Source organism: Apodemus sylvaticus, chromosome 12, assembly GCF_947179515.1.
Source record: "Apodemus sylvaticus chromosome 12, mApoSyl1.1, whole genome shotgun sequence".
In the NCBI taxonomy this organism is placed as follows: domain Eukaryota; kingdom Metazoa; phylum Chordata; class Mammalia; order Rodentia; family Muridae; genus Apodemus; species Apodemus sylvaticus.
Window position 1 is genome coordinate 102,819,354 of NC_067483.1, and position 26,968 is coordinate 102,846,321.

Sequence of the window (26,968 nt, forward strand, 5' to 3'; positions counted from 1 at the left end):
GCCTGGCTTAAACTGAGACCTCAAAGTCCATCCCTTTGTGACTTCTTTTCTTTTCTTTTCTTTGTTTTTTTGAGACAGGGTTTCTCTGTATAGCTCTGGCTATCCTGGAACTCACTCTGTAGACCAGACTGGCCTCGAACTCAGAAATCTGCCTGCCTCTGCCTCCCAAATGCTGGGATTAAATGTGTGCACCACCACCACCACCTAGTGACTCATTTCTTTTAACAAAGCTACACCTACTCCAACAAGTCCACACCTCCTAATAGTGCCATTCCCTATGGACTTATGGGGAACATTTTTAACTTAAACCACCACACTCTCCAACTTATTTTGTGAGGCAGACTGAACCTAAAGCTTACTGAGACAGCAAACCCCAGGAATCTTCCTGTCTCTGCTTCTCCATCTCTTGGCCTTCAGGTACTTTTTGTACTTTTTATGTGGGTTCTAGGAATCTGAATGCAAGTCCTCATGCTTATGCAAGAGACATGTAAAGGGTAAATATATTATATTGCAAACTTTCAATAATTCGCTAATATCTTTTTTGTGCTAAAATTCCAGTTTTTTTGTATGGTGGAGGTGTGGGCTAGTAAACTTTGCATAGGCCTTTTTCTTCCTCTATCTTTCATAATCTAAAATCAAGTTGATACACAGTTCATTCTTATGGTGCCTGTCTTACAGTTTCTATTGCCAGGACAAAATACCATGATTAAGAAGCAAGTTGGGGAGGGAAAGGTTTATTTGACTTACACTTCCACATCACAGGTCACTATCAAAGGAAGTCAGAACAGGAACTCAACCAGTGCAGGAACCAGGAAACAGCAGCTGATACAGAAGCCATGGAGGAACACTGCTTATTGGCTTGTTTCTCATGGCTTGCTCAGCCTGTTTTCCTATAACCCAGTATTACCTGCCTAGAAGTGCCCCCCCCCAAAATAGCTGACCCCCAATCCCCACATCATTCTCTGATTATGAAAATGCCCTACAGACGTGTCCACAGCCCAATCTTATTGAAGCTTTTTCTCAAAGGCTCCCTCCTCTCCAGTGACTCATTCTTGTGTCAAATTGACATAAAACTAACCAGGACAGTGTCAAACCACTTATTATATAACATACCTTTAAAGAAGCTATTAAAACACAGAAACAAGCAAAAATTATGTGCAAACCTTTTGTTCAATATCCAGAAAGATTCTGACATTTATTGAGATCATGAGCATAGCTCAAAATATCACTATGTACATAATAGTTAAATATACAGGAACACTTGTTTTAATTTTTCTTCATATGTATATGTGTCGTTCATGCACACACCTGTGCATACCTCTTTGTGTGTATGTCCATTCATGTACTTTTGATATTGGGAATCTTCAGTTTAAAGTTACTGTTAAACCAAGTTAAAGATACTGTGGTTGATACTTGGAATCTTCAGTTTTAAAAAAGATGTCTTTATTTTTATTCTATGAGTATTTTGCCTGAATATATGTCTGTAACCATGTGTATGTAGTGCCCTCAGAGGACAGATAAGGGTGTTGGACTCCCTGGAACTGGAGTTACATATGGTTGTTAGCCAAGCCACCATGTGGGTGTCAAGAACTAAACCCTAGGTCCTCTGTAAGAATAACAAGTGCTCTTAATCATCTCTCCAGCCCCAGGAATCTTGATCAATTACTCCCCCACTTCATCTTCAGAGGCAAGGCCTTTCTTAAATTAGGGTTTTACTGCTGTGAACAGAGACCATGACCAAGGCACACATATAAGAAAAATATTTAATTGGAGCTGGCTTACAGGTTCAGAGATTCAGTCCATTGTCATCAAGGTAGGAGCATGGCAGTGTCAAGGGAAGAAGGAGCTGAATTTAAAATCTTGTTCCGAAGGCACAGGATAAGACTGTTTCCAGGCACCTAGGATGAGGGTCTTAAAGCCCACACTCACAGTAACCCACCTACTCTAAGAAGGCCACCCTCCAAATAGTGCTACTCCCCAGGCCAGCATATTAAAACCACCACATTCCACTCCCTGGCCCCGATAGGCTTGTTAAATACATTTTGTACTTTTCCTTTTTGAGCTTGCTGTGCTTCATCAAAAGGCTCTTCATGAAGGAAGGAGTGGCCCCTGATCCTGGAAAGGCCTAGTGCAGCAATGTAGGGGAATTCCAGGACAGGGAAGTGGGAAGGGGTAGATGGGGGAACAGGGGGAGGGAAGAGGGCTTATGGACTTTTGGGGAGAGGGGATCCAGGAAAGGGGAAATCATTTGAAATGTAAATAAAGAATACGTAGAATTTAAAAAAATATGTAGAAAAACATGTTAAAATTAAAGATTATCATGGAAATTATATAGATAAAATGACAGGCATAAAGATAATTCTAATTTGATTGAAGGTGGAATTACAAACATTTTCAGATAACACTGAAGATGTACATGAAAAATATTTCTGGCAAAATTCAAGAAATAAATAGATAAACACGTTAAAAAAACAAAAACAAACAAAAAACCCAAAAGGCTCTTCATAAGAGTAAACTTGAGTAACCACACAACAGAATTTATACCAGGCTGTTTGAGAATTCCTTTGTCAAACAATTACTCTAAATCTTTTCACTTTAGCCTCAGGTAAACTATTTGGACAATGGCAAAAAGCAGACACATTCTTTACCAAAATTTTACAGTAACAGTCTCTTTGCTGTATACTGAAATTCTTTTCCTCTGAAACCTCTAGAGCCAGGCTTCAACAGTGCAAATCACACTCAGCACCAAAGTCTTCCATATTTCTACTAGGCTAGGCCATTGAGCTCCACTTAAAGCATTTCACGACTCTCCAAATCCTAAGTCCCCAAATCTATATCCTTCCAAAGAAAAGGATGGTCAAGCCTATTAAGGCAATACCCCACTCCTGGTACCAACTTCTGTCTTAGGATTTTACTGCTGTGAACAGACACCATGACCAAGGCAACTCTTATAAGAGAAACATTTAATTAGGGTTAGCTTACAGGTTCAGAGGTTCAGTCCATTATCATCAAGGCAGGAGCATGGCAGTGCCCAGGCAGGCATGGTGGTGGAGGAGCTGAAAGTTTAAAATCTTGTTCTGAAGGCAAACAGGAGAAGGCTCACTTCAAAGAAGCTAGGATGAGGGTCTTAAAGCCCACACCCACAGTGACACACCTGCTCCAACAAGGCTACATCTACTTCAACAAGGCCATACCTTCAAATAGTGCCACTCCCTGGGCACTATTTTTTGTTTTGTTTTGTTTTTTGCAGATAGTGCTTTTCAGTACTCTTGGTCACTCTCCCTATGACCATTTACATTTTTTTTTAATTTATTTTTAAGTAAACAAAAGTTACTTCTATTCCCTAGAAAAGGTGATAACTGATATTACATGTTTTTCTACAATCTGTTTTTAAAGTGTGCTGTTTTAAAAATGTAGGAACAATTTGAGAAAAATATGCATATAGAGACATATATGAAAAAGCCTAATAAAAATAAATTAGTAGTGACTATTGCTACATAGAATAATTATTTACTTGTTTTCATATACTTTTGCATTTTCCTAATGTTCTTTACCCTTATTCCATATTATGAACATTTTAAAATAAGAAAGGAAAATGATAGATTTATAAAGCATAACTCCTAGACTATATCTCCTTTCTTCAAGTCATCCAGTTTTCTGTCCACTCTAACTAGATGATATATGATTTTAACATGCAGTACAGGTGCATAGCAGTGACAACCAAGCAGGCATGATAGAAGTTTCATTCCTCAAGAAAATTTTTTGCATTTCTGTGAAGTTATGTCAAAGACTTGAATCTCAGATCTTATTCTGTTGAAATGAATTGGCCTCTAAACCAATGCTATCCATAACATTGCAGGTTTTTTGCTATTTGTTTTGTCAAGAAGGAACATTTAAAATAACAGGACATTTTCACTTAGATGACAGCATTGCGAATACCTAAACTATGAAAAATTCATACAATAATAATTGGACAACATAAACCCCATTTATCTCCATTTAGGACCAGGCCTAATTTTAAAAAGATAGCCACCAGTCCCAGGGACTAGGCCATAGGTCACCAACCAGTTCCAGGAACAGACCATAAATCCCAGGGACTAGGCCATAGGTCACCAGCTCCAGGAACAGACCATAAATTCCAGGAATAAGGTCATAAACCCTCCTCCCAAAGTCCTGGAGATAACCAGAAGAATGGGGAAATATGTTATCTCAGGATGGGCTATCTGTACTGGTCAGCCCTATCCCATCCTGTGGTTAAATGTTCACGACATAGGAATGCAGACCACGGCCCCAGCACCCACCAATGAAATTTTAGATTACCTAACTCGCTCTCTAAATATAGAAGAACTAACACAGTATCCAATCAAAGTTGTACTAATGTCACCACTTTGGCCCCCACCAATCATATTAGAAGGATTAGGCCAGCACACCTTTGTCTAGGGTTGCCATTTGGAAGAATGGCTGACTCCTGGTATGCTGGTTGATTCTGCAGAAAAAAAACACTTTGTCTTTGCATACTATCTGAGTCTGGGGTCTTCCTTTACTGATTTTCAGACTCTTACATAATCAGGATGGTGGTATTACATATAAATGCAGATTCATGAAAAGTGTGTATTACTCTTTGTTGTTTTTATGCAGGATACAAGAAAGTATGATGTAAAGGAAGAAGTGGACTAGAAAGAAAAGATTAATGATACACCTCCTTATTTTTTCCTTTTGTTAATTAACAAACAGAAAGCAGTTCACCCACAATACACTACTCATATTTATCTGAGACTCTTTAAAAGTGCACTTGTGGCAGAGGTGTAAAGAATGAGTAGTCAGTCCTCTAAGTGTCAGCTTTAAAAAGCACGTCCTTCTCCTGTCACTACCATGAAGAATAAGCAAGAGTGGCATATTCAGTACAGGATATCAGTTCTTATCTGGAACCTTTCCTTTCTAGCCTGGATACTGTGCTTAAACCAGTGGACAAATTCCTGAGAGATGACCTGGCCTCCAGATGTTATTACCTACTTGATTTACTTGAGTGCTCTTCATTGTTCATATTCATATTCTCTCTCTCTCTCTCTCTCTCTCTCTCTCTCTCTCTCTCTCTCTCTCTCTCTCTCTTTCATAACTGGTCAGCATCACCCACTACCTACAGCTCCTAAAAACACTCCCTCCATCACCATATGCCTCTACCTTGTCTCTTCTTCACTTTGACATTTATCCTGGACACACAGGTCTTATGCTTAGCATATATTCTCACCCCTTTACTAACAAAGTGTTGTCAAAACTATTTAACTCTGATGCTCTGGAAAACTATAGTCAAGACTGACCTTGATGATCTCTTTGTGAAATGATTTTAATTTTTCTTTTCAGAATCAAGGTAATACTCTTAACCCAGAGTTCTCCAGAGTAAGTGCTAGGATTATAGGAGTCAGCTATCTCATCTGGTTCAATATATATAAAGTAGTCTATATGTTTACTGTTTCAAAGAATGAATACATACTACCTTTTATTTTTATTTACTTTCGAGACAGGTTAAATGTCCTGAGTGGCCCTGAATTTGTGGCATTCTTTCCATGTCAGCTCTCAAGTGCTGAAATTATATGTATGAACCACACATCTAGATCTTAAAAGAAAATAGTTTATTTTAAAAGTGATACAGACAAGACACATTTTGAGTTTCAGAGAAAGACATCATTTTGCGTTGCAGCTATTTAGGAGGCTTCTTGAGTGAGTGAATTCGGTGCTGGGCTAGTGGTACAGCAAAAAGAAAAATGAAAAATATTTCAGGTGGGTAATATTGCACATATGTATCTAAATAAATGATATTTTAAGCATTTTTATGGAATATTTAAAAATAATTTACTGTAAAAACAAACAGCTCCCAGTCTGTTATTCTCTCCCTACAAATATAATTACATGGGTCGCTTGAAACTTGTTCTGCACAATTTTCCCATCAACAATTCCAATAGTAAAGGAAACAAATTCTATACATAAGAACCTTGGATACAGTTCTTAAAAAAAAAATCCCCCAAAGCATTGCTTTCTATGTTATTTTGTCTGAATTCTAAAAAAAAATTGAGTATTTCATTTTCTTTTATATATAGTATTTAAAAAATGAGCTTCAAGAGAAAAGGAAAAAAGTAACTAGGAAACTAGATAATAAATAGAAAGCTTTGTAAATTCACTTCCATTGCAGAAGAAAAGAAAATATTGACTGCTGTTGAGGTTTGTCTTTTGCTATGTACTGTAATGCTAAATACTGGTCCCCAAGGCCTGGTTGCCCCCAGAGAATCTGCATGCATATACAAAGTAATGATATGTCACCTTGCTTCTAAATTTAAAATTATTGGTTGAATAAAGATGCCTACAGCCTACGTAACTGGGCAGAAAAAAGGTAGGGGGGGTAGGGGATAGCAGGTAGAGGGTAGGAGGTAGGGGGTGTGTCTTTAGTCCCTGGGCTTGGGATCTGAGTGGGACCATGAGAGAGAAGGCAGAGAGAGGAAAAGATGGCATGGAGTAGGTAAATAATGAAAACAAGGACAGTTGGAGTTAAGAGCTGCCCAGATGGAATTATGACAAATGATAATTCAGAGTTATGGATAGGGAAGTGGAAACTAATAGCTTAGAGGGTAGATATCTACCCAGCTCTAGTGCTTTAAAGACTTATTATGAACAAAAAGGTTGTGTGTCTTTTATCTGGGAACTGAATGATCAAAGGCTGGGTAGAAACTCCCAATTGAGATTAAATATTTAATACAACAAACAGCAGGTTTTTTGTTAAAAAAAAAATTGAGTTGCCTGTATTTACATCTCTATTGACTATAAAATGCCTTTCCTGTACCTACTATTTTTTTCCTGAGGCTCTTTTCTACTGCCCATTGTTAAATTAAGGATGTTTAATACTTATGTATTGGCAGAAAATGTCAAGTTTCAAGTAACACATATTATTATCAGAAAGAAGAGGGGCATAGAAGAATTTTACTAAACAATGTGATGCTTTTGCCTCTGCTTATAAGGAGAGGTACCCATTCCTTTTCAGAGCGTGAGCTGCGATTATTTCTAGTGTTTGTGAAATAACACTAGAAATGTGCCGTTGGGGGTATGTTTGTTTACACAGGATCTCAGATAACCCAGGCTGACCTCAAACTCCTTACATAACTGAAAATGATAGATCCACACTGGCTGTGCTACTATTTCTGAGAATGTCCCAAGATCCTATGGACAGGATATGTCAGGATTCCTGGGAAGACAGTGAACAAATGAATAGCTCTGTGATACAGAAATATAGAGCTGTGAATTTGTGAGAGGCCCAAGGGCTGAAATGAGGTGCCTGAGCAAGCAACAGAACTAAGTAAGGCAAGGAAAGAGGGTAGAAATTCAGGGCTTACGGGAACTACACAGTTTTTGTTGCCACTGATAATTCTTTGATGTTAAGTAGAATTTGTCAACATTACTTGTGATCAAAGAGCACAATAATGCTGTGTCAGATTACATTACAAAGCTATTGGTATATGAAACTATCAAAATTGGAGTTATGTTATTTGCTAATCAAAACTGCTTAAAAATAGAGCAAATTTGTAAGTATCTAGGATTTGGTGAGCATGTTGCTTCTGGGCCTGTTTCACTAATCCCTTGCTGCCCTGGAGAGAAAGCAACCACTGACAACATGACTGGGTGAGGATGTGCATTTAAAATGACTTATGTAACACAAGTGGTCAGCTGCATTTGGCCCAGATTAGAGTTGGATCCTTGGAACTATTACTTGGTTTGTAGCTCACTTATTCACAATATTCAGCTAAATCATCATAATTCACTCGGAGTAGTATTAGTTCCCTTTCAACCCCAAACCTTTGGCCATTAGTTGCCATATAAAGGGTTTGTGGTGAAGAGGCACAGAAGATGTGATTGATGAGTTAGGGATGGATATAGCTGCAGTGAAAGACAGAAAGAGAGTGAAGCTAGGCGGCAGTGGAGCATGCCATTAATCCCAGCACTTGGGAGGCAGAAACAGGTGGCTCTCTGAGTCTAAGGCAAACCTGGTCTTAGTAAGTTGCAGGACAGTCAGGGCTACATAGACAAACCCTGCTTTGAGAGAGAGAGAGAGAGAGAGAGAGAGAGAGAGAGAGAGAGAGAGAGAGAGAGTCACAGGAAGCCAAGTGATTACAGAAATTGGGAAAGAGGCAAAGAGAGCCACCAAGGACCCTTAAGAGATCCCATATCAGTATGTGCATGTACCCCTAGGGAGCAGGTACTTGGCTTTCACAGGAAAAAGCAAAATCTACTATCCCCCAAAGCCTCACAGTATACCTTAGCACAGTATTAACAGTTATCAAACAAAATAATAAAAATAACAATAACCCAGGAAACAAACTAATAAAAATTCCAGCTTGAGAAGTACTTTCCAGCTTCTGAATGCAGTATTCTGTTTGAATTATTTCTGTTTTTTAATCTGTTTGGGTGGGCTTTTTTGTTGTTGTTTTATTTTTGAAGATGTGTTTATTTATTGTATATACAGCATTCTGCTTGCATGTATGTCTGCAGGCCAGAAAGGGGTACCAGATCTCATTATAGGTAGTTATGAGTCACCATATGGTAGCTAGAAATTGAACTCAGGACCTCTGAAAGAGCAGCCAGTGCTCTTAACCTCTGAGTCATTTCTGCAGCCCATTTTTAAATCAGAGTTGCAAACATTTTCAGTTCAGGGTGTGCATACCTGTTGTTATCCTGACTTGTGAGCAGAGACTGAAGGCGAACACAGCTGTCTTCTTTAGAATTTAAATAGATACCCACTTCTTTACACTTTTCATCTGTGGTATTGCTAATTGGTAGTGGGGAAAGGAAAACTGTATGAATCATCTTACAGTATTGAAAGTAATTAATAACCTTTATTTTGATAAGTTATAATTTTACTAAGTAAAAACTCAGACTAGAAAATACTAAACCCATTGTATTGAGACTCTAGCTTGTTTATATACATGTATCCAAACCTTACAACACATCTCACTATTTTTTAAGTGATTTTGGTTAGTAAATAGATTTACCATAAATTTTAACAATTTCACATATTAATAAGCTTTATATTGCAACCTGACATAGCATCATTGTGCTCTGTGATCACTAGTGAGGTTAGAAAGTTCTACTTTGCATCAAAGTAATCGTCACTATTAGCACAGCAGTAGCAGCAGCAGGTGTTATAAAGAAGCCTGCCTCCCTCTCTACCTTCAGGCTCCACATCTACACATTCAACACACTACAAGCCCAAACCATTCAAAATAGCTGTAACTCTGATGAATATATAAAGCTTTTCTCTTGCCATTTCCCCAAACCATATAGTATAACTATATAGTTTGACATATTTACACAGAATTCTCATTGTATTATATTATCACAAGTAATCTATAGACAAATAAGACATGTAGGAGGGTCTAAAAAAGTACTACCCTCTTTTTATGTAAGGTTACTTGAACATCCAGATTTTTGGTATCTGTGAGAATTCTAGAACCAAGAGCCTTCATATTATGGATGCCTAGATGTAATAACTTACAGAAAAAGAAAATAGTTAACTACTTTTAAGATCAGTAACTAATGAAAAGACATTTTCTGGCATTCATTACAAGTACAGGACTGTGTTCAGTAAGATAGGAGCTATTATATGATAGGCAAGGAAGGTGAAGCTTGATGACCAGTGTTTTGTCCAAGCATTTATAGCTGGTGACTGACAATGCACTCAGGTCTGACTATAAGTCCCCGCTTTCACCACAAATGCTATACCATGATTTCTGGGGTTACTTAGCAAGTACTTTATATAACATAAGCAACAATACTTGCATGCTGGATTATTTCTGAGTTGGTATTAGGGTTAAGATTTGTGAATTAACAATCATTGGTAATTGATATCTCTCAATATCAGTGAACTCCATTCCCCCCATAAAAAGACACTAACAAAGAGGATTTGAAACAGGATCCAACCTTTTCCTACATATGACAAATATACCTTAGCATCAAGGATAAACATTACTTCAACATAAAGGGTTAGAAAAAGATTTTCCAAGAAAATGGACCTCAAAAGATAGAAGAAAATTAAAATAACCCCCTACATCCTATTAGACTACCATGTCAACAATAGAAACAACAGAAAGCCCACAAATTCATGGAAACTGAACAAGTCTCTACCGAATGACTGCTGGGTCAAAACAGAAATAAACTAAAGACTTTCTAGAATTGAATGAATATGAATGCACAGCATACCCAAACTAATGGGACATAATGAAAGTGGAAATAAGAGCAAAGTTCAGAGCATTAAGTGCCTACATAAAAAAGTTGGTGAGATCTCATACTAGGGATTTAACAGAACACCTGAAAGTCCTAGAACAAAAAGAAGCAAGCACACCCAAGAGGAGTAGAGGGCAAGAAATAAAATGAGGGTTGAAATCAATAAAATAGAAACAAAGAAAACAATACAAAGAATCAATGAAACTGAGTTGATTCTCTAAGAAAGTCAACAAGATAGACAAACCTTTATCCAAACTAACTAAAAGGCAAAGAGAGAGACTATTCAAATTAACAAAATCAGAACCAAAAGCGGGGGGGGGGGGGGGGGGGGGGAATAATAACCGAAACCAAGGAAAGCCAAAGAACTATCAGGTTATACTTTAAAAACCTGCATTCCACAAAACTGGAAAATCTAAAAGAATTGGATAATGTTTTCAATAGATACCACTTACTAAAACTAAATCAAGATCAAACAAACCACTTATATGGATCTGTAACCCCTAAAGAAATAGTAGTCATTGAACACTTCCCCACAAAAGCCCAGAGCCAAGTGGTTTTAATGTATAATTCTATCAGACTTTCAAAGAAGAGTTAACACAAATCCTTCTCAAACTATTCCACAAACAGAAAATAAAAGGAATTTTGCCAAATTCATTCTATGAGACCACACTCACCCTTGATACCCATAACACACAAAGATTCAACAAAGAAAGAGAATTACAGACCAATTTGTCCTATGAACATTAGGTGCAATAATACTCAACAAAATACTTGCAAACTGAATATAAAAACATATTAAAAAGATCATCCACCATGAGATTCAGGGATGGGTCACCATACAAAAATCCATCAATGTAATCTACCATATAAACAATCAAAGAAAAAATCCCACATGATTATCTCATTAGATGCTGAAAAAGCCTTTGACAAAATTCAACACCCCTTCATATTAAAAGTCTTGGAGAAATCAAGGATACAAGGAACACACCCAAACACAATAAAGACGATATACCACAAACCAATAGCTAACATCAAATTAAATGGAGAGAAACTTAAAGCAATTTCACTAAATTCAGGGACAAGACAAGGCTGTCCACTCTTTCACTATCTCTTCAATATAATACTTGAAATCCTAGTTATAGCAATAATACAACTAAAGGAGATCAAGGGGATACGACTTGGAAAGGGAAGAAGTCTAAGTATCACTATTTGCAGATGATATGCTACTATACATAAGCAACCCCCACAATTCTACCAGGGAACACCCACAGCTGATAAACACCTTTATCAATGTGGCTTGATACAAGATTGACTAAAAAAAAAAAATCAGTACACCTCCTATATAAAATAACTAACTGAAAGAAATCAGGAAACAACACCCTTCACAATATCCACAAACAATATAATATATCTTGAGGTAAACTCAACTAACCAAAAAAGTGAAAGATTTGTATGACAGAAATTTCAAGTCTTTGAAGAAAAAAAATTTGAGGATTTTACACGATGAAAAGATCTCTCATGTTCATGGATCAGTAAAATTAATGTAGAAATGGCCATCCCACCAAAAGCAATCTACAGATTTAACATAATCCCCATCAAAATTCCAACACAATTCTTTACAGACCTTGAAAGAACAATATTCAATTTCACATGGAAAAACAAAACACCTGGGATAGCTAAAACATTCCTGAAGAATAAAAGAACTACCTGAGGTATCACATTCCTGAAGAATAAAAGAACTTCTAGAGGTATCAGTAACCCTGACTTTAAGCTGTACTACAGAGCTACAGTAATAAAAACCACATGGTATTGGCATAAAAACAGACATGTTGATCAATGGAATCAAATTGAAGACACATATATAAATACACACATCTACAGACACCTGAAATACAAAACAGAAAAAAAGGAAGTACCTTCAACTAATGGTCCTGGTCTAACTGGATGTCTGCATGTAGAAGATTGTAAATAGATCCATACTTATCACCCTGCACAAAACTTAAGCCCAGTGGATCAAAGACCTCAGCATGAAGCCAGGCACACTGAAACTGAAAGACAGGAACAGCCTTGAACTCACTGGTACAGGAGATAACTTCCTAAATATAAAACTGATAGCACAGGCACAAAGACTGACAATGAGACCTTATGAAATTGTAAAATTTCTATGAGGCCAAAAGACACTGTCAATAAGACAAAATGGGAGCTGACAGAATGTGAAAAAAATTTCATCAATGCCGTATCCATTAGAGCGGTAATATCCAAAATATACAAAGAACTCAAGAAGCTAGGCATCAACAAACCACACATACATACCACACCCACACACCCACATATACTTAAAATATCAATCATATATATTTCCTTGGTGTAAATATACTATTTTGTATAACCAAGGCCACCTTCCTAAGAACTTCCTATCTTTAAGGCAGTCTGTTCTATTGCTTTCTTTTAATTCAATTTGCTTTCCAAAAGAAGGAATATAAAATTTACAGATTCAGTTTTTTATTTTTCCTTTATTCTCTCTCCTTTCCTCTTCCCTCTGTGTGTGTGTCTGTCTGTGCATATGTGTATGCATGCATGCACATATACATATCTGCATGTGTGAGGGTTTATGTAAGTGATGTGTGTTAGGAGTCTTCCTCTATTGTTTACCACCTTATTCCACTGAAACAAGGTCACAAAAAACCAGAGCAAACTTATATGGCAAGTCTGCCTAATCAGTGTGTTCCAGGATATCTACTGTCTCCACCTCTGAGCACTAAAATTATGGGAAAGTCACCATGTCCACTTGGCAATAAATAGGTGTTGGGGACTCAAACTTTGGTCTTCATACTTGCTGTGCAAGAGTTTTAATCACTAAGCCACCTTCCCAAAACTACTGTCACTTTGTTTGTTTGAGGCACAGTATATTATTCTGTGACTGAGACAAGCCTCAAACTTAAGGTAATCCTGTCTAAGCCACCAGAATGTTAAGATACAGGTATAGGCCACAGCTTCCTGCTACAATTATTTTAGAGAATGTGGCTATACTCACCGTTTTTTATACTTCAGAATCATCCAATAGAAAACAATGATGAATAAAATAAAGATGGCTATCCCAATGAAAATTCCTAAACACAAAAATAAAATAAAAATGAAAAACACATCACAAAAGTTTTAAACTCTATCTTAATAACTAGTCCCACTGTTGTTTATCAATAATTCTTTTACCCTAGGTTCTGCTCTATTCAGGTTTTAATCTAGGACATTAGACCTATAGTTTTAGTTATAGGGACAGAACATTCCGTAAGCTTCTTCCTAACAACACAGTCCTTCATAACAATGGTGCTGCTGGGCTCAGTACACTCAGTTTACCAAGTCTTTAATGGAAGGCATGAGACAGGATGCTCTATGTAATAAAAATCCCCTTGGTATCAAACTATATAAATCCATTTTTGTTGGCTAAATGATCAACTTGACACAGTTTAGAATCACTTGAGAAGAGAGTCTGAGTGAGGAATTAGCTAGCACTGGCTGGCCTATTGACATGTCCAAAGGAGATATCTTAATTACATTTATTAAGGTGGCCCTATAGACATACACTATAGGTGGCATCATTCTCATGTAAGCGATCATAGACTGTTCAAGAACAGACAAAGGTTCTTGACTATAGATGTGAATAGCAGCTTCAAATTCCTGCTACCTTGACTCCCCACAGTGATGGTCTATACTCTGGAATTATTAGCTAAGAATAAAAATTCCTTTCTTCTCTAAGTCTTCTATCTCCAGACACAAGATTCACTCACATGATGGTCTTATGGCTTTAACAGTACAATCAGGATGGATATTTCTAGGTACAAAGTAAAGAAGGAGTTGTCTCTCCAGTCATTAAAATAAATAATTGTTGACAGTGAAGAATCATTACTCACTCAAATAATTCAAAGAGGAGGTCCTTCAATGTGCATGAAGATGCCAATTTCATGACATCCAAACCAGTGGTTCTCAACCTTCCTAAGACTGTGGCCCTTTAATACAGTTCCTCATGTTGTGGTGACCCCAACTATAAAATTATTCTCATTGCTACTTCATGATTATAATTCTGCTATTATGAATTATAATGTAAATATCTGTTTTCCTTAAGTGACCCTTGTGAAAGAGTCTGTCAGCCAAGGGTCACGACCCACAGGTTGAGAACTGCTACCCTAAACTTACGCTAATTTTAATTGAACTTAAAAGATATTTTGCCTTCTTTTTACATATCATTTATTATAAGTAGATACTGCTAAAGAATTTCTCAGTAAACCCATCACAGGACTTACCAAATATTAGACCACTGTTTGAGCCTGAAAGAGAGAAAAAGCCAAAGAAACGTTACTGGTGCATAATGTAGTAGCATGCAAAGGGTCTGCATAGGTCTAAGCCAGATGGACTCCCACTCTGAGATAGGGACCCTGTGGACATGCTCTCCTGTCACTAACCAAGCAGCCATCTCAAACTGACAACAGCTCACAAGTAAATTAGTTTTCTTCAGTGGTTTCACTGAGTATAAAAAATACACTCAAGGACAGGCCTTATGAGCAGCAATAGATGGCTAACTCAAAATAAACTCAGCAGTATTAGAGGAGTTTTTGTTTCGTTTTGTCTCCTATTGATTCATCTGGGAAATTTTTTAACCTTATTCTTCTTTTGCTTTTATATATTATGGTTTCTGATTTTGTGGCTTTATAGGTTTTCTGTGTGGGCAGGTATTTCTATGTATGTGTATCTTGTGCTTTTGCTTTATTTCTTTGTTTTGTTCTATTCTATTCTTTTTGCTTGTTTGTTTTTAACGAAAAAGAACAGTATAGAATTGGATGGGCAGGAAGGTGGAGAGGATCTAGAAGAGGGACAGGAAATCTGGGTTAGAACTCCTGGGCATATACCCAGAGGATTCCCCACCATGTAATAAGGATACTATGTTCATAGCAGCCCTATTTATAATTGCCAGATGCTGGAAAGAACCCAGGTATCCCTCAACAGAAGAGTGAAAGCAAAAAATGTGGTATATCTACACAATGGAGTATTATTCAGCCATTAGAAACAATGAATTCATGAAATTCTTAAGCAAATGGATGGAGCTAGAGAACATCATACTAAGTGAGGTAACCCAGACTCAAAAGGTGAATCATGGTATGCACTCACTAATAAGTGGATATTAACCTAGAAAACTGGAATACCCAAAACATAATCCACACATCAAATGAGGTACAAGAAGAAAGGAGGAGTGGCCCCTTGTTCTGGAAAGACTCAGTGAAGCAGTATTCAGCAAAACCAGAACCGGGAAGTGGGAAGGGGTGGGTGGGAGGACAGGGGGAGAGAAGGGGGCTTGTGGGACTTTCGGGGAGTGGGGGGGCTAGAAAAGGGGAAATCATTTGAAATGTAAATAAAAAATATATCGAATAAAAAAAGAATATATTGTATGAAAAAACCCCACAAAGAAACAAAACAAAACAAGGTGTTTTGCCTGCCAATGAACACATATGGCTTATCACTCAGCCACATTCTCCTCAGCTCAAGCTGCTTGATAAATGTACTATTATAAAATTTATGTAACTTTAACTCTATATCCCTGCAAACAGTTCTCAAAGGCCTACTCCATCCTTTGATGTGCTCTTGGCTCTCAGGCCATAAAGGAAACCCATATGATAAATGCAATGGTGGAACAAGGTAGAGCAGTGGGAGCTTGAGTAGAGATGACAGATTGGGAAACATGAAGACAGAAAGGAAGGGATTGCTTTCAATGTTGTGAGCCTTTGGAGGTCTTGTGTTTATTTATTATTGCCTGACAGTTAGTGTTGACGAAAAGAAATCTCACTATCTCCTCTTAAATTTTTAGCAGGGACCTTGGTTGGATTGATTAGTTAATTAACCAACAAGGCTAAAGAACACAAACATTCAACTTTTATTAAAGCTACTCATAAACTTAGCCCTTCACAAGATCAATGACCAAAGCAACACACTTTTATACTTTGCAGACAAAGATAATAAATTTGTAAAGGAATGACAGTACAAATGGGTCACTAGACCTGGATAATTTAAGAGATGTATGGGTAGGAAAGTAAAAATTGGTTAAAAAATGTTTACTACAATGAATTAATTTACTCATTTTATCACAGCCCCATTTCTTGGTCTCTTGTGATTGAGGTTATTTTCCTGTCTTTGTATACAAAAAATATCCCTTCAGAAAATCTTCCAAAGGATTCCTGCAGTCACATTTCAAGTGATTTTTACTAATACTCCAATTTGTCAAATATTGAGACAGTACATCCTCAGCTCCCTCATCACTACATAGAATCACACCCCATCACAGTGGGCACCTGGCTAGATAGATGACTAGGCAGACAGTGACCATGCTACGGAGGGGCTCCACCCCTACATTTGCACTTACGAGATAAACATTTGGCCAGAGGAGGATCCCATCTGACATCGGACTGGCATTGACTCTGAGAACTGCCTTCTAGAGTATACCCATCCTCACATTCCAAGGTTACATTATCTCCATAGTAATATTCTTTTTTCATTTCCAACACATTCTTGAATCCACTCATATCCCGAGGGAGACTACATGTCACTCCTGAAATTGGAAAAAGCACAAGGAAATTAGGATTTTGTAGTTAATAAAATTGCTATTATAGAAACATCTGAAACCCCAGATTTTGCCTTCTATGAAATGGGGTACATTTTCAATAAAGAATTACTGTCACCCTTACAACCTTATTATTAAATTTTCTGACTTTTATTTGTGTACAGTAAGGGAACATGGGACACTTTTGATTATCAACTGTGCAGCTGGAAATTTTTAGAACGATATGTCAGGACAACCATGTTTTAGCCCTTGGTCCATGTGGGCCGCACCTAATAAAAAAATTATAATTTCATGCTAACTCTCTTGGTATACAACATATACTGGTATTTTTGCTATGGAGTAAAAGTAAATACTTCTTGCCTACTTTTGTATATAGAACAAAGAAATTAGTAACTTGCAATTCTAATTTTACATACTATCTATTTAATTTATTTTATTTCATTTAATTCAACCTTTAAATTGCTTTCTTTTTCTTTCCAGCCATAAATACCTTCCTCAAATTCATGCAAAGCCTCTTTTTTCTGTTGTAATTGTCTCAAGATTTATATAATGTTATTTCTAGAAATATGGTTTTCCTATATCAGAGGATTTTGATTGATCTGATAAAAGTAGCCTTCTGACCCTCTTCAAAACAGAATCTGGGGCTGGAGAGATGGCTCAGTGGTTAAGAGCACCAACTGCTCTTCTCAAAGTCCTGTGTTCAAATCCCAGCAACCACATGGTGGCTCACAACCACCTGTAATGAGATCTGACTCCCTCCTCTGGAGTGTCTTAAGACAGTTACAGTGTACCTACAGAATCTGAGTTCATGGAAATGAACTAAGGAAATATCTTGTTACTGAATTAACATTTCAGTAATTTTGCTATTATGATAGTGGAAAGGTACTGGTGTACAACATACTTTATTGGTTAAGGCAAAATGAATTGTACATATAGTAAATAAGTAAATAAACCCCAATAAAGTATTATATATGCTTTCATATTGATGACAACTGGAGAGTATGAACAAAAAAAAATCCAGAAAGAAAGAAGACAAAAGCTTTAAGTTCTATTAATTTCAATCAAACTATGATGATGATGCACATGGGACATTAGTAGTTTTGGATCTGTAAGTTCTTTGCTTAGAAGAAACTGAGGCCTAACCTAAGCTAGGTTATTCTAAAAGCCCAGGAGACAGTAGTCCTAGATCACCTAGGATGCTAAGTTTTTAATGGATTTGGAAATAAGTTGTTTTGGTTTTGGTTTTAAAGTAACCATCCAATTGCTTTAAACAAGGGATAGTAAGAGTCCTGTTTACAACAAGACTGGGGACAGGTGACTCTTGGGTTGACTCTTGGGTCATATGGATAATAAGTTCTAGGGAAACCTGTCTGAAGCATGTATTATCAACTTTAGCAAAATCAATGTCTCTTAGTGGCTCAAGGCTATTATCGGCACCAACGAAATATACGATGGTGTCATCGCACTACATCAATAACTACAGATATCTTTTTATACCAGATCAGATGATTCTGGCATGAGATCTTGTTTCAAAAACAAACAAAATTTTATCTCACTATAATCAGTTGTAATACATTTATTGTCAGTCTTATGTGTCTCTATATTGGTTCAATACCTCAGTTTCTTACAGATTGAATATTCCTATAAAATTTCATCATAAAGTATACAAATAGATACTAGTAGTATATTTTAATAAATTTTGTTTTAAATGAAAGTTTTATAGTCAACAGGAAAAGGGAATTTTAAAAACTTGTCTTGCTTTGCTTTGGGAAATATAAATAAGATAAACTACTAGTGTTTAATATAGAAAACATGTACTTTAATCCATTTACCAATTTTTGTAAGCAGATGGTTTGGAAATGAAGGGTCCCCCATCATGTCAAAGACTGATTTACTATCCCCACTTCCTGTGCCATAAATAAATTCTTATATATATATATATATATATATATATATATATATATATATATATATGTATATATATATATATATATATATATTTGTTTTCTTTTCCTTACTATACATCATGATTTACCATACTATTATGTACTTTACTTTTTTAAAAAGTATATTTATTTTCCTATTCATTATCTGTTTCCTAACTGGAATACTAACTCCATGAAAATATGGATGACTCTGACCCACACATACAAAGTCGTGGCACAGAAGTCTTTGTCAGTAAACGCCAAAGAGGAGAAACTTGGCCTATTAAATAGATCAGTGAGAAGGTAAAAGAGCACAGCAATCTAAGAGAGAGGGCAGCCCGTGATGATGAAACTAATAAATACAACAAATAGGTATAATTCCATGTACCTTTATATCATCTACATATTCCCTACAAAATTCAACATTAGCACACTACATGTTGATAAACTCTATCACAATACACGTTACATAAGGCATTTCTTGAAATTCTCCTAGCGAATAAGTAGTTTAGTAAAGATGTAGACAACAGGTAATTCTATGAGGGAAAACATACTGGGAAAGAAAATCAGAAGTGCCCTCCACCAAGGCTGCATATAATACAATCTTTTTACTCATGTTTATACACATGTATTCTGCTGTTCCAGTGGAGCTGCCTTTTAACTGGACCCTAAGGCATGGGGAAGCAGGGATCAGCTAGCAAACAATTCCTGTCTTTTCTCTCTCATTTTATCTTTTTCACTGATAGATGTTCAGGTTCCCCACCTAAGGAGGATTTGAATCTAAATCTTGTGACTGACCACATGGTTAAAGCTGGTGTGCTCAAGTGTCACACCAACTCCTGACCACCACCACCATGGTACTAAACAGACATCCCTAGAGCACAAGATCCTGAACATTCAGAGCACTTCTGATTTCTAGCTGCCATTTCTCTTGTTCTCCTCTGCCAGTCAGAAGAAATAGCAAATATTTGGGATGAAATCAGGCACTGTTTTCAGGGAAGCATCTTATGCTAGATGCTTTAAAAAGAAAGAAATGAATGAGTGTTTGGAAAGAAGACATGGCAGATATTTTGGGGATGAAATCAGGCACTGTGTTCAGGGAAGCATCTTATGCTTGATGCTTTAAAAAGAAAGAAATGAATGAGTGTTTGGAGAGAAGACATGGCAGATATTTTGGGGATGAAATCAGGCACTGTGTTCAGGGAAGCATCTTATGCTAGATGCTTTAAAAAGAAAGAAATGAATGAGTGTCTGCCATTCTGGGTGCCCAGCTTGTTGTTGGGTTCTATTGTCCTAAAATTTGTAATTGTTCTGGAATTAAAAAAAAAAAAAAAACCCAAAAACATTGTGGGTGGCAGATTTCATAAATAGTAGATATCTTAAAAATTATTCAAGATAACTACTTTCTTGCCCAGTCTTACTTTCTACAGACCTTTAGAATCTGCTACCAACAATAATAGATTCATAAATGACTAATAACTACCATCAAAACATATTGTCATTGGCCATTGTAATCCTTGAGAAGATGTATAATTGAATCAAAATATACTTATCTATATACTGCTACAGATTCTACTACTGGTTGGTTTTATGTATTTGACATGATCCTTGTCTGACTTATCATTATGTAAAGTTTTGTTCATCAAGAATTCTTTTATTTTAAGCAACAATGCATTTATTTCTAGTTCCAATTAAAAAAAAATCCAAAAGAATCTATGTACTTGACATTTGCCATTTTGCTAAAGATATAAGACACACCCTCGACTCCTGGACATGTGCTATTTCTACTTAGGAAATATCACAGATAATACAGAATTCGAATGATGGATGCTAATCAAAGAGGTTCCAAAGTAAAGAGATACTCACTTGATTCAAGACAAAATTTTATTAAAGTAATCAACTTCTGTTACTGTATCAGACTAGAATATAGAAAAAAAAAAACACTAACAGGGAGGGTATGGGTTAAAATACAAAAAGTTAGGGCAAACAACTGGATTAAAGTCTTATTCTATATACTCACGTTCACACACAGGAACACTGTTATTCCAAATGCTTTCCACTCCATCAAGAACACAATGACTAGCAGAATTGCCTTTTAATTGAAACCTAAAGAGAAATGGGTAGTAGGCTGTAAAATGGTTTGGCTAGAGTAATAATTCCCAGGTCTAGCCAAAAAAAGCATGTGAGGATTTTGAAGATATGAAACCAGGAGATGGAAGGATGCTAAGCCATTCAATTACCACAGCTTCCAGCAGGTGAATGAGACACTGATCATGCTACAGGGAACCTGATACTTCTCACTGTCACAACTGTAAACCCACTCTGCCAAGGCAACACCTTGCCAACTCTAGCACTGAAGAAGCAGAGTTAACTGGCAGGAAACAGAGACTGTTCTTATGTCTCGGTACCTGTGATTGTTGCTACTTTAGGACAGCATGCTCGCTGGAGAGATGGTTCAGTGGTTAAAAGTACTGACTGCTCTTCCAGATGTCCTGAGTTCAATTCCCAGCAACCACATGGTGGCTCACAACCATCTGTAATAGGATCCTATGCCCTCTTCTGGTGTGTCTGAAGACAGCTACAGTATACTCATATACATAAAATAAATCTTAAAAAAAAAAAAAGAATAGCATGGGTAGTTCAGAGAAGCAGGTGACTTATGAAGTACATGTGTATGGCATATGAGAGACTTAAAATGTATTGTTTTGGGGAAGTTTTTGTTGTTTTGTTTATTTTTCCTTTTAATGCACTTGGATTGGAGAGAAAATTGAAAGGGGAAAAAAGCCAATTTTTGTAAGAAGTCATCCACAATTCTCAAAGGATGTTAAACTCTTATGCTCTCCTACATTTTATTCCTGGTATTTGGTGCATACCAAGAATTCTGAGAAGCAGTGAAGAGCAGATTCTTGGTTATCCATGACTGGTAGTTTCATAGAGGCATGTCTGTTGTCAGGCATGTTTATGACCTCACCTAAATGCTAGAATCAGCCACCATTTCAGAGATCATAGCCCATTACTGATCAAATGATACATAATGTATTTTTTTAATCCTGCACCTTAATTTTTGTTTCTCTTATAAATTCTATTATTAGCCGGGTGGTAGTGGTGCACGCCTTTAATCCCAGCACTTGGGAGACAGAGGCAGGTGAATTTCTGAGTTCAAGGCCAGCCTGGTCTACAGAGTGAGTTCCAGGACAGCCAGGGGCTATACAAAGAAACCCTGTCTCGAAAAACCAAAAAAAAAAAAAAAATCTATTATTAAGGGTTTAATTTTTTTAAAACAACTGATAAATATATTGTTATTTACATACCCAAAACATAATCCACACATCAAATGATGTACAAGAACGGAGGAGTGGCCTGGTTCTGGAAAGACTCAGTGTAGCAGTATAGGGCAAAACCAGAACAGGGAAGTGGGAAGGGGTGGATGGGAGAACAGGGGGAGGAAAGGGGGCTTATGTGACTTTCGGGGAGTGGGAGACCAGAAAATGAGAAATCATTTGAAATGTAAATAAAAAAATATATCAAATAAAAAAACTTTCTGTAATATATTTTTCTCAAAATTACTAGTGTCATTTTCTATTTAGAAAATGATTTTTTCACTTAGTGTATTACCTGTATATTTATAACCAGAAGTTATTTTTGCTTTTGAATCTGTCATTTAGTAAACATCCCAGTTTTCCCTTCATATCTTATTTCATGAATTCTACCAACCATCAGTCTTTCCTATGTACAATATTAGAAGTTGTGTCTTCTCCATACCAACCTTCTCATACTGTAGACAAGTTTAGACTTAGTTTTAATGACCATCAGATTAAGTCTTGCACTCACCCTTTATTACAAACAAAGGACACTTTGGCCCCAAGTTGAAGATTTGGTGGCGACAGTACACGACCGTTAGGAAGCTGGTCCTGGAAAGCACCACAGGATTTCACTGGAGAAATAATAGCAGTGCATGGTAAATAAAAACATAAGCCACATATGTCAAGCAAGATGACAGCCTTGGGATCTGCTTATGTCGGGGCTACTGGACTCTGCAAAATGCAGAGCGACAGCTCAGTGGACAGTGTAGCCTGGCTCACAGCTGTAGAGCAGTTTCTGTTTGGAGAAAACTGATCTTTGTTTGGGGTATAATCCTATTGATGGATTTTGGGACAGCTGACATATTGAGAGTAAAAGAAAGTTTCAGGCATGAAAACTATTTTCCCTCAATGGTAAACTGGATTACAGATGCAAAAGGAACACAACTATAGGCCTACATGTGGAAAAAGAAAGAAGGGAAAAACAGCCTTATTTATATATGACAAAATAACTTTCCTGCCAAAAGTGACAATACAATAGACACTGTGATTACAACTGATAAATCTTGAATTTACTATTTTATCTCTAAGGTATACACTAGGGTTATAACACTTCCAATATATTTTTGTTTTGTTTTGTTTTTTTTTTGTTTTTCGAGACAAGATTTCTTTGTGCAGCGTTGGCTATCCTGGAATAGCCATGTAGACCAGGCTGACCTCTGACTCACAAAGATCCACTAGGATTAAAGGTGTGAGTCATTACTGCCTGGCTACAATTCCAATTTCTACTCATCCTATACAAAATTAAAGATTGATGGTTTATTTTAGATTCCCATACTACCTTTCTAGAAAGGCATTACCAACTTTTAGGAATCTCAATATTCTGACATATTTCCTAATGGATAACCACAATGTTTATTCTTTCTATTCTGATCTCCTTTGAATCCTGCTTCACTGAGTACCTGGCCTGGGCTACTAGAGAGATGCCTTCTTTGTTGCCCTCCAAAGCCAGTACTGTACAGTCACCATTTTCACTCCATTCAGAAGATAGATGAGTAGCTGCTGAGCAAAAACAAAAAAAAAAAACAAACAAAAAAACACCTCCGGTTTCACTGAGCATACACCAGCTGATATGAAGCCCCTGACACACATATAGCAGAAGACTGCCTGGTCTGGCCTCAGTGAGAGAAGCTACACCTAACACTCAGGAGACTTGAGGCCTCAGGGAAGAATGTCTTGGAAGAGGGGGTTGTGGGAGGAGTGGAAGGAGGTATGGGATGAGGAACAGCCAGAGGACAGACCAGGAGGAGGATAATGACTGGACTGTAAAATAACATTTAAAAAAAACCCTCCAGTTTATCATAATCAAAGTATGTGCTATATAATGCAGTGTCCGAACAGTCCTGGGTCCAGCTTCTCTTTAAGCAATGTTTTTGAATTCAGGGAGTGAGGATATCTGTGAGTCTTCACACAATTACATTAAGGTGCAAAATGAGGAAAACTCCTTTTCTGTTTCTTTCTTTGTCTCTCTCACATATATGTACACACACACACACACACACACACACACACACACACACACACCACACCACACCACACCAAAACAAACAAGTACAACAATAACAACAACAAAAACAATAACAATCTAAAACCTTATTTCAAGTCAATTCTCTCTGACCTTTAGATTTCTCCAGTTAAAAATGTGGTACTGGTCTAAAATAAATTATTTCCTTTGAGGGCTCTTCTTTAACTAATACATTGTGCTGTGATACTTATGTTGCTTCTCAGCCTCATGCTATATATTACCTCTTGATTATTATGGGCAGAAGCATGAAAAATACAATTTCTTCGCTCTAGGGAAGTGTTTCTCAACCTTCCTAATGGCTGTGACACTTTTAATACAGTTCCTCATGTGGTGGTGACCCCAGCCATTAAATTATCTTCGTTGCTACTTCGAAACTGTAATTTTGCTACTGCTATTGAATTGTAATGTAATATTGTTAGAGACAGAGGTTTGCCAGAGTGGTCTCAAACCACAGATTAAGAAACAAAGATCTAGGGGCTCTAATTAAGTGCTGCTACCTGGAAGCATATATATCAAACTAAAGGACAAGATACAATCGTCAGCTTTATGTATCCAGGAACAGCTTCAGGTGAGACAGCTTTGATGACTTTCAAGTGAGCAGTAGCCACTCAACTCTAGCAACACCAATGCCCAGCAAGGAGTGCCTCTATTCTGGAAGCATACCAGACAGAGTCTGGCTGACAGACAGTGACAGTATCAGGGCAGGGACAGCTGTATCAGCTCTATTTCTATAGTAACAGTAGCTCCCTAATCTTTAGCAACATTGCTTTCCTCCTCTTATTCTTCCTGACCTCTAACATCTTTATAATTCATTTTCTATAGGAAAGACTTTGTTCTTTGAAAAATCTGACACATAGGCAGACTTAGATTCTAATCTTTGCTCTGCAATTTATATCATCTTGGAAAATTACCTAACCTCTAATCCTCGATATGGAAAAAATAGTACTACTCCACAGCTTTGTTTTATAAGTTAAATATGCATACATTAAATATAACTGCCTATGGATCACTCATTTCATATTAGTAAATATTATGCATATGAATTGATGGAAGCTGGAGATTGCAATGCATGAAAAGAACTTCAGCGTATGATAATTCCCAGAATGCATCACATTCCTTGCTCACATTTAGCTCTGTGAGCTCAATTTGAATGGATGTGCTTATAAGGTTGCTTGAACTGCCACACAAACATATATCCTTTCTTGATTTCATATTCCCTTGCAAGAAAATGTATTCATTCAATTTGTTTACTGTATTCTCTCATCCAGAAACAACCCTATCCCTGGTCCTCCAATACCCCAGGGCATTGCAGACTTCAAAGCCCATCTCAGACTTACCCTTGAAGCAGCTTGGTAACTCTGGCTCCCAGTTGTTTAGGGAGTGACAAGACACACTGTTGGTTCCTTTCATGATAAAGCCAGGCTGACATCTAAATTCCACAGTATCACTTAAGGAAAACAAGCTTCTGTTCTCAGACACCATGACTGCATTTTCAACATAGGGAGGAGGAGTACATTTGTTGATTTCAATGCACTGAGGAGGAGGGCCACTCCAGACTCCAGTTTGACCATCGTTGCTGGTACAGTGTAAGGAGGGCTCACCCACCAGGTTAAAGAGCTTCTTCCCTCTCACATCAGTGTTGCATCGATAGGTAACCACCATTCCAAAATGAAAGTCTTCCCTGTTAAAACTGAAGAAATCTCCATTGGGGATGCCTGGAGGTATCTCACAAGGAATCGCTGGGCAAAGAAAGCAGATTAAACCTAATGAATCACTGAACTGAAAATATTTACATTCATTATTTGCTCTTAATATTTACTGACTTGTAGGTGAATTTTTAAATGGTGCCATTTAGATGCATACAATAATATGTGCTCTGACTTTCCTATTTATGCAGTTGACCTTTTCATTTGAAATAACTCTTTGATCATATTAGTTTATATTAGCTTCCAGATTTTTCTTCCTTTTCTGTTTTTTGTTTCTTGCGGAGGGTGGGGGGCTTGTTTTTTTTTCTTTTTTTGAGACACGGTTTCTCTGTGTAGCCCTGGCGGTCCTGGAACTCACTCTGTAGACCAGGCTGGACTCAAACTCAGAAATCCACCTGCCTCTGCCTCCCAAGTGCTGGGATTAAAGGCGTGTGCGACCACCGCCTGGCCAGATTTTTCTTCTTGCCTAAAATTTCAAAATTTGTTGTTAACTGAAAGGAAGTTTTTAAAAAATTAATATTCACTAAGAAAAAATACGAGACAAATGAAACACAAATAGATAGAAGTACAAAAAACAATTTGAATATGCCTGCAAATATGAGAAAATTGGTGAAATCGTAGATTATTCTGTATTAAGCATTTTGAAAATGCAATGCATAAATGAAAATATAGACCATTAATATTCATGCAAAATATTGTAAAGCTAAATTTGACCAATAACTCTTCCATGCAGGGACCTAGCAAGCCAGAATGAAAGGTTAACACAAACCCCATCTGTCTCCATGTAAGTACCAGGCCTGATTTCTTTTTTTTTTTTTTTAATTTATTTTATGTTTATGAGTACAGTGTAGCTGTCTTCAGACACAACAGAAGAGGGCATCGGATCCTGTTAGAGATGGTTGTGAGCTACCATGTGGTTACTGGGAATTGAACTCGGGACCTCTTGAAGAGCAGTCAGTGCTCTTTACCACTGAGTCATCTCTCCATCCCCTGACCAATAATTCTTAAGAATACAAAAAAACCAAAAGCCTGTGCTCAACACAACTGGAGAATCTGGAGGAAATGGACAATTTCATAGACAGATA

The 26,968-nt window shown here is 37.1% G+C and overlaps 1 protein-coding gene across 5 annotated transcripts in view; it reads right to left on the reverse strand.

Annotated features, from left to right (window-relative positions):
- Positions 1-5,609: 5,609 nt before the first annotated feature.
- Cr1l (complement C3b/C4b receptor 1 like) overlaps positions 5,610-26,968 on the reverse strand; it is a 49,877-nt gene continuing 28,518 nt past the window's right edge. For 4 of the 5 annotated variants that reach the window (XM_052199993.1, XM_052199997.1, XM_052199994.1 and 1 more), the window contains 8 exons: positions 25,515-25,916; positions 22,624-22,726; positions 20,813-20,898; positions 16,670-16,855; positions 14,562-14,585; positions 13,298-13,373; positions 8,705-8,809; positions 5,610-5,739 (listed from right to left, as the gene is read on the reverse strand). In XM_052199993.1, the coding sequence (XP_052055953.1) occupies positions 5,703-5,739; positions 8,705-8,809; positions 13,298-13,373; positions 14,562-14,585; positions 16,670-16,855; positions 20,813-20,898; positions 22,624-22,726; positions 25,515-25,916 (1,019 nt within the window). In that variant the 3' untranslated portion in view covers positions 5,610-5,702. Of the gene's footprint in view, positions 5,740-8,704; positions 8,810-12,209; positions 12,312-13,297; positions 13,374-14,561; positions 14,586-16,669; positions 16,856-20,812; positions 20,899-22,623; positions 22,727-25,514; positions 25,917-26,968 lie in introns of those variants that run through there. The other variant, XM_052199995.1, reaches the window with a different exon arrangement.